Source organism: Asparagus officinalis, chromosome 5 (genome assembly GCF_001876935.1).
Source record: "Asparagus officinalis chromosome 5, Aspof.V1, whole genome shotgun sequence".
NCBI lineage: Eukaryota > Viridiplantae > Streptophyta > Magnoliopsida > Asparagales > Asparagaceae > Asparagus > Asparagus officinalis.
In genome coordinates, this window is record NC_033798.1 from 77,223,109 (window position 1) to 77,232,095 (window position 8,987).

At 37.4% G+C, this 8,987-nt stretch overlaps 1 protein-coding gene across 1 annotated transcript; it reads right to left on the reverse strand.

The window, feature by feature from the left end:
• LOC109844002 (BTB/POZ domain-containing protein NPY1) lies at positions 1,380-7,235 on the reverse strand. The gene is made up of 4 exons (XM_020413008.1): positions 6,645-7,235; positions 4,492-4,561; positions 2,827-3,987; positions 1,380-2,011 (listed from the first exon to the last, which is right to left on the reverse strand). Exons 1-4 carry the CDS (start codon positions 6,704-6,706, stop codon positions 1,484-1,486), a joined length of 1,821 nt encoding a protein of 606 aa, XP_020268597.1. The 5' UTR covers positions 6,707-7,235; the 3' UTR covers positions 1,380-1,483.

Here is an 8,987-nt window from a genome sequence, read left to right on the forward strand (position 1 = left end):
GAATGAGAATCCAGCAGACATGTTGACCAAGGTGGTCACAGGTAGCAAGTTTAAGCATTGCTTGGACTTGCTTCATATCAGCCCGTGTTGATCTGCCCAAGAGGGCATGACCCTTCGGGGCGGTGATGGGGTGAGGTGGAGACTATATGGAGAACAAATCCTGAACTACGGTTAGCTTGATCCCGATGGAGGGTACGTAGGCAGCAACGGTAAAGTGGCGCAGCTGGTTTGGCCTGGTTTGGCTGATGGTGATCTCTCTGGTGATGTTCGCGGTGTTCTTCTGGTGTTCGTCCAAAATTTGAGGTTTATCAAATGATGTACGAGGTGGAGAATTGTGAACAGGGGTGTTTATGTGGGGGCCACACCTCTACGTGTGCATGAGGAGCTTTGCCCAATTCCAGCGGGTAAAAGCCAAGGCCCATTTATTAGGCTTATAACCGCATCAATCTCCTATATAAGCCTAATGTCCCTAGGGTTTTCGGCTGTGTGGGAAATCAAAACGCAAGGGAACAGCGGCTTGGTGAAAAGCTGCTGGGAAAAATCGCAAAAGTCAGAGAGGGATTTTGTTTTCTTTTGGCGGCTGAGCAGAGGGAATTGCTGGTGTTTGTTGAGAGAAAAAGAGAGATTTTGAGGAGAGAAAAAGAGGGATTTACAAAAGAGAGGTTAATTTCTTTTGGGTAAAAATTAGATTTTTTTTCTTTCAGACGAGCTTGTGGATTGTACAAGTCGTCGGTGTTCTTCTCATAGTGGAATCTCCCCTCAGCCCTCCCGTGGACGTAGGCAAGTTTGCCGAACCACGTAAATCTCGTGTATTTACTGTTTTCTGGGTTGTTGGCTATTGCTTGTAGGATCCCTCAAAATTCGGTCTTAGAGCTGATGAGAGGAAGAATGTATATTTCACTTTGATAAAATATATCACTTTCGATTCTTGTTTCCTTTGAGAAACAAGAATATAGAGGTTGACTTGTGCTTTTGTGACAACAAAAGCCAGGGCTTTCTCTCAGTTGATATCGCTTCCGCGGCGGTGGGCGTGACTCTGCGCCCAACAGCGCACAACCCAGCTCGGTTTACATATAGATATAAATATACCTTATCCTCGGATGCTAGTGATGGTCCGGACCATATCCACACCCAAAATTTTCTTGATGCTTGCAATAGAATCTTCTGATCCCTTAAAGTAAAAAATCGAAAGTCAGAAATAAAAAACAAATGAAGTTCATGGCTAACCATTTTGAACACAGAATCAAGATCCCATTAAAGCTGATACCATATTCTTTCGATAACAAAATAAACTGAAAGACTGCGTTACACTGACTAGACTAGAATTAGAAGACGATAATGGTACAAGATCACTGTAATTGTAAACTGCTTACAAAAAACAAAGAAAAAAAAAAGAACAATTAGAACAACAGACTAAGTTCAATCACCATCCAAACCCCTTACAATTCCCCTTCTGTACAGTTAGAAACCACCACATTCTTTCTCATGAAACAGAATGCCTTCTATTATTCCTCGATGAAGAACCAGAAGACTTACTAGCATCTAGGGGATTAGCGGATGATGAAGGAGGGCTCTGAGAACTTCCGGAAGTCTCTGAGCTCCTATTATTCTCTCCTTGCCCTTTACCTGACCACAGCTTGTCAAATATCCTCCTCGATCTCGAAGGCAATAGAAGCCCACCGCCAATTTTGTTCTTGGAATTGGTATTGTTGTTATCCTCTATTTTTACAGTCTTGAGCTGTTTCTTTATAGACTTGTATTCTTCTGGAGCTGGTCTCTCCCAGTGCTCTTCTATGTTTGCTGATGTGGTTCGTGCACTTCCATGAGAGTTCTCATTGGTAATTGCTGCTGCTGACGCCCTCAGTTGCTCGAAAAAGAGGACTTGAACAACTACTCGAAGAGGTAGGCGATCGTTTTGAGCTGCGTGGATGGATGCTTCAGGGGATAGTTTCTTGACGTCCATCAGACAGCAAATACTCCTTTTTTCAGCTTTCGGCAGATTTGGATGTTCCTGTTTAAGATGAAATAAGAAGGTTGTTAAATATTGAAAGCTACAGGGAAATCAATTACAATATGGATATAGGTTTACATGTAAGAACTATTAATAATTTTCTAGGAACTTTCGTGACAACATAGAATTTATAGGCAGAGTTAAATTTGTTGAGCAACAAAGAAAATTCTTTTGTCTAAAACCATTACCAGCAATTCAAATAGCCCATTTAAGTAGTTTGGACTTTTGTTCATATATGTTAGGATAACAAACATTAACTAGCATGTACCCTAAACAAGAAAATGAAACTCTACTTTCTAATTCAAGTGTGTTCCGATAAAAGAGAAACATCTAATTACTAAACTGGAAGTACCTTTGTCATTGAGTAAAAGATCCAACATTTCCTAAGAAAATTCAGGATTTCTGATGCCATCATAAAATATTAATGCAACCCCACACAGAGTAGACACTACAGCATCCCAAAGTTCTTCAAATTCAATGGACATGAAAGTGAAATTTCCAGGAAGAACTATATTTCTCAGTAGTTTCAATGCCGTACTTAATCAGGAACACGTGACAAACACAATAACAAGGTCAATCATCATAGACAAGTCAGTCAATGAAATCCACCACATGTTACCAAATAAAAAGACGAGGTAGATAAACAATACTAACAAAGATAGTACAGCGATCAGACACGAGTGAGAAGGAAAACCACAAACAAAATATCTTAAAAAATAATCATAAACAATCCTAAACATGAAAAACGCCATAATATTCTAAGAACTAATGAAAGAAACAAGAGAACATATATGTGTGCGCTACACACAGCATACCTTTAGATAGATGTCAATTGCTGTGTACAGGCCATCATGAACAGGTCGTGCCACTGCAGGAAGCAACGTTGACAACCCAATGAAACTAGATATCGGAAGATTAGGGTCACTTGCTATCTCAGCAAGATACCCATCTATCAATTTACCTAAATTCAGCAAAGATGCATGCCCCAAAATATATTCACCCTTCTGTTGCTCGCTTTCAATAATATCAGGATCATGAGCAGGGCCCTCTTGTACCAAAAATCTAGTAACAAGGCTTCTCACTAAATCTATATCATAAAGAGTGTCACCATTTGCTCTCGTTGGAATCAGTAGATCCTTTACCGAAGCTTTATGCAACTGTGAGCTTATCCTATTCATTAGCTCTTCCTTCAAAAGATCGCCAGCTTCCACCAATATAACAATCTTCAATAATTTTAACAAGAATCTACATGAACAACCTGAACTCTTGTCCTTTGGTAATAGCCAAATGAGGGTTTCGACCAGAGACTTGTTTCTTATCATGTAATCATCAGAAACTAGAGCATCATATGAATCCGGCAACCATCTAACTGCATAAGCCTTTAGTGCCTCTCCTATTAGCTCAGGAGACATCCTTCCTTTAGACTTGATAGCAACCATTACTCTCTTGTAGAGATCAACATCCAACTCACAGATGTCCTCAACCCACCAATCCTTTGGAACCACATGGGTCTTATTTGGATAGAGTTCAACAATTTGATTGGTTGATCTTTTGCTATACGTATAGGACCAGTTGACAAGAGAAGGATCAACAGATGTTTTAGAGGCAATTGAATCTATGCATCTCCCAACAATCTTCAGCTCCTCAGACCAGGGTAATAAAGACTTTGTCGTTTGTAAAACGATGATAGAATCTTTCCAGCTTCGGAACACACTAGAGTTTAGAAAAACTTCGATTTTATAAATCAAATTCCCTTTTTCAACATCTTCGGTCATTTCTAAGTACTCTGCTGCACATCGAGCAGCAACAACATTATAGGCATTGAGAGTAACAGTCATGCCATAGCAGAACTTAGCGCATATCTCAAAGGCTTTTGGTCCACCAGGAAAATCACTGATGTAGACTTCATCCGTGCCATCTTCACTAGCCTCGTGAACTAGTTTCTGAAGACGATAACTCTTGGATAAAAGAGGAAACTGCAAACACAAATTGGATTCAGAGTGAGCATTAGATGGCAGTCAAAAAGTGGAGAATTTGCTACTAAATTGTGCATTTTGGCTCTCTTTTATGCTTGAATCTATGTGTGTATGTGTTGTGGAGCCATGAAATTATAATGAAGAACACTTCAATTCTTAAGAAATCCAGATTGGTTGTCCATCACCGCACCTCATGCATGTTTAGCTAGAAATAAGTGGTACAAACGTGAAGTATTTTGTCTATCTGCTATTAAAAGGGAAAGGACCAAAAAATGAAGGAGATTGTACACATTGTATTTTTTTTCCTTTTTCTAAAACAAACTTGGTGGGAATTATTATCAGATTCTATTCACATGAGGAAATGAAAAAAAAAGCATGGCATTCAATGAAAAGGATTTTTTCTGATATCAAGATAACCCCAGAGATGATTGATAATTGGTCCAGAATAGAAGTTCAATCCCACTAACTTGTAAACAACTTGACTAACCACATTAAAGAACAAACCTTGTGTAGATGAAATTTCACGTCCCCAACACATATAATGACATCAGTTGCAAGATCAGATGCCACAAATCTGCACAATTAATCATCCATTGTAAGTGTCACGTCACTGTTACATTAGAATAGAATAATGTATCATTGCAAAGCTAAAAGTTGTATTTGGGGAAGCGATAGCCTGGCAATTAGAGGCAAATAAGTGAATAACATGAATTATCCTTACAACATATCATCCACAATGTTTCCTATATAATAGCAGAAGAAACCAGAAGTAAGAACTGGAAGTTATTCTTGACGGTATAAAGGAAGCAGCTATTAAACAAGACGTGAATAACTTCATTTCCTAGAATTTACATTACCTAATATGAAATTTTAAAACCATAAAATGATAAAAGTATCACTGAGTTGAAGGCAAATCAATTGGAGAGGGAAATAGATGCTTATAAGTGAGGCAAAGTAGATGGGACTCACTTTCATTGTGATGATATAGATTGCTGACACTGCAACAGAAACTATTTTTGTTCCTTTAACTTTAAGACGCAATAAACATCAGCAAACAAAGACAGACAAAAGATGCCACAACGGCGTTTTGTGTGCATTGACATCTTACATGGTGCAGGTCCTATCCGTGTTTGATAGCCTCCACACACACAGCCTAACCCCAGATGAACTTGAGGTGATCAGATAAAACCATGGGCACAGACTATATCAAGTATTTTTGGCTAAAAACGATACCTTTTCCCTAGCATAATGAATTACTTAAAATGTTTTTTGGACAAAGCAGATAACGAAAGAAACTTCTTGATAGCTGAAACTTAACTATGACAGATGCTTGCTTTCTCAGTCCATGGACCAAATAATCACTTGAATTGTGTATGGCAGTTTTTGTGCGATATTCTTTGCTGAATTCAGGGAACACACGGTGCAGATGCACTACCCTTAAGCCAAACTTCGGGCTAAAATATTTTTGTTGATGAGCTGGTGAAATATTTTTACAGTCACAAAAGTAGGACCACACATTATGCCCGAATCAGCAAAGTTTGCTAGCACATAGAGCCCTAAATAAATCACACCAACAAGATGCATAGTAGCCTTTGTCTACTAAGAAAGGTAATAAACCATCATATTTATCTGTATTACTCAATGAGAATACTCATAATATCTAAGACGAAAATTTTAGCATTTTCAGTATTTTCAGTAATATATCCTTCAATGTGTATTAATTTGAGGTACCGAACCAAAAAAATATGAACACCTTCCTCCGCATTACAAATCAGAATTTCAAATGTTATGCTAATATTCATAGTCATAGCTAGATCACTTACCCTCATCAAAGTTCCCCAAAAAAAAGGGAGGAAAGAAGGAAAGAAAACAACACTAGAGTCTGAGACTGCTTACAGCCTAAACTAACACTGGGGGAAAAAAACAGGAAAATGGGCAGCAATGTTACAACAACTGTTCCATGAAAGAAAAAGCGAGCATTAATGCCATAACTGTGCCAAGTCTACAATAATTCTGAAAACTCCAAAAATAGTCCCATGATTCCTCTGTAAATTTTAGCACAGAATAGCAGCAAAAGCTCTGCCCTTCAGACATCCACATTAACAGAGAACAAACCAAGATGCTCTCACCCATGCAAATAGAGAAAAACATTTGTTAAATAAAATAAAACTTTTTTTTTTCTTTTTGCTCGAAAACAATTCCAAAGAGTGCGGGGGGTAAAGAGTTAGATTTCTACTCTCAGAAAAGACAAGACAAAACGGCAGAGACCCATCTCCCCTTGTTTCCTGCTGGACACCACAATTTCCTAGTACATTTCATATTCACAAAGCCCACAAAAGAAATTCCTGAAGCTTTGAAAAAAAAACAGAAAAAAAAAACATTCAGAGGGAAAGACAGAAGGGGGAGAAGAGACAAGGGAACAGAGACAAAACTCCGGAAAGTTTATTCGTTAGCAACAGAGTGCCAAAATTTCTCCCAAAGTTCTCATCTCACCTAAGAAAATGGCTAAAAAGAAATAAAAAACAGAGAAAATAAAGCAAAAAAAATGAGATTTGGGCAATTACCCATTACCCACCAACCCATAACAAATCATGAACAACCACATGCAACAACAAAAACTCGTTTTTTTTTTCCTAAAAAAAATTAAACATACTCACCTAACGTCATTCCCTTCCGTTAGAAACGCATCAGGCTTCGATCCCAGCTTCATAAACTTCATCTTTCTTCCCTCAAATTCAACAAAACTCTCAAACCCAACTCTCCATTCTCTCTCCCAACCGAAACCCACCAACCTTTTTTAGTTTCTCTCTCTAAAATTCTCCGTCCTAGAGCCTTCTCTCTCTCTCTCTCTTCTAGAAACAAAGGGTAGAAGGAACGTCAGCCCAAATAAAAACAGGGGTAGAAAAAAAGGAAAATACGGGGTCTTGTGATGATTATTGCAATGTTTTTCTTTCTCTCTCTCTCTCTCTGAAGAATATAAAAGATTTTCGAGGAGAGAGGAGTCGACGCAGCAGCTGCTGATATTGTTGTTGCCTGCTGAGGTCGCTTTCGGTGGTGCGGCGCTGTGCAGAGCCTTAATAACTGTTGCACCCACAAATGAACCCAACTTTTTTTTTTATTTCTTTCCTCTTTTTTCTTCTTCTTTTATGTGAGATTTGAGATTGAGATCCCTTTTTAGTTGTTGAAGCCTCCTTTTAATGGCGGGGGAGAATGAGAAAAAAGGCTACTTTCTCACTCTTCTTCTTCTTGCGGTCAGTGGGGGACCAAGAGAGGACTTTCTGCTGGTCATAGCCTAAAAGCCTGCTAATCACAAAACCGGGTCGATTTTGATAAATAAAAAAAAACAGTCGGTTTTGAAAAAAAAAAAAAAAAATTCAGTCGGTTTTGAAAAATTGTTCCCTAAAATAATTAGTTATGGGATTAAAAAAGTATATATTCTTTCGTTTTGGGATTAGGACTTTTACATCTTGGTCCCTGACAATGTGCCCTATAGCGTGCTCGGCACTTGAAAACTTACATTTTACCCGCTGGGGTCCGTAAGAATGATTGGTTTGGTTTGGTTTGCTCCTTCTTGCTGTATGGACCCTGTTCGAATCACTTTGTTGTTTCTCTTATTAAAGTCAGGATGAATTTGAGAACGGACACGTCAATATATTATGTATGAAAGTAGCCTATCTCGACGAGACAACACCGTACAGATTGACAGATTTTTAAAATCACATCAATATCACTGATGTTTGGCAGAAATCTAAAAATAGTCAGCATTTAGCTTATTTTTAGTAAAAAAGTTGGAGTCTATTTAGATTAGAAAATAAATTCAATTTTGATCCGCATTGGACTGATTTGTTTGTTCTATTATAGAAAGTCCTTTTAGAGTAAGATTTGATATTTTTAATTTCTATATAAGTCTAGTCTCCTTATCCACGAAGGAAATATAATAAAAGAAAACCTATTGATAGAAGTAATCTAATAATTTTAGGGTTACATGTCTCTTCTTAAATAGACAAATAAAATAGACTCATAATAATACTAGAATTATTAAAAACAAATAGAATGTATCAAATCCCACCCTAAAAAATACTCCATATAATAGAGGAAACAAATCAGTCCAACATGAATTAAAATTGAATTTATTTTCTAATCTAAATAGACTCTAATTTTATTACTAAAAATAAAGTAAATGCCGACTATTTTTAGATCTTGTCAAAAAAAGGGTACTACTAATGTGATTTTGGAAATTTGTCAATCTGAATGAGTTCTTCTAGTTGAGATAGGCATCTTTCACATATAGTATGTGAGAATTCACCTTCCGAATTGTGAGATAAGGTCATATTTTTTAGAACAAGTTAATAATTCATCTATATCTGTCTTTAACTCATGAACATCTTAATTGTCCATGAATTCGCTCGTTATACGTCATATGTCAGTCTCCCTTTGTTGAAAGAGGCTCGACCCTGAGCTTATATTTGTTTAAATTGTAGTTTTTTTTATAAACACTTTTCTTCTCCTGTGTCCATCAACATCCTCCTCGTACTTAGCATCGATTTTTTCCATATTTTCTTTTACCTCCTAGGCTAAGACTTCTTCTGAATCATACTTCTGTATGAATATTTCTCACACCGTGCGTATGTAACTGGGGGCATATGGATCTGTAATTGATTTTTTAAAAAACTCTTCCAAATATGTTCCTTATTGCTTCCCACATTCTAGTGCCAGAAACATCATATCAACATTGTTGTACTCATTGACAATTATTGTTTTTAAAAAGAATTTTCCTCATACTCTATCCCCAATTCTTTCATCTATTTTACTATGAATCCTCTGCCAGAAAAGTTACACATATCATCAATTGTCTCGCTCTCTATTCTACCATTCCCCTCAATCGTAACAACATCAGCAGCTATAATTTCACTCACGGTAGCTTCAGAAATTTCATTTATAATATCCATCTTCATTGATATGTCACCGCCCACACCAAGAATCTTAGTTGCATCAGTGGT

Bases quoted from the DNA above. Each gene is read 5' to 3' on its own strand.
- LOC109844002 (XM_020413008.1), bottom strand. From the start codon at position 6,706: ATGAAGTTTATGAAGCTGGGATCGAAGCCTGATGCGTTTCTAACGGAA. The intron at 4,562-6,644 runs GTGAGTATGTTT...TTAATTGTGCAG, and splicing joins ACGGAAGGGAATGACGTTAG to ATTTGTGGCATCTGATCTTG. The intron at 3,988-4,491 runs GTTTGTTCTTTA...TTGTGTTTGCAG, and splicing joins TGAAATTTCATCTACACAAG to TTTCCTCTTTTATCCAAGAG.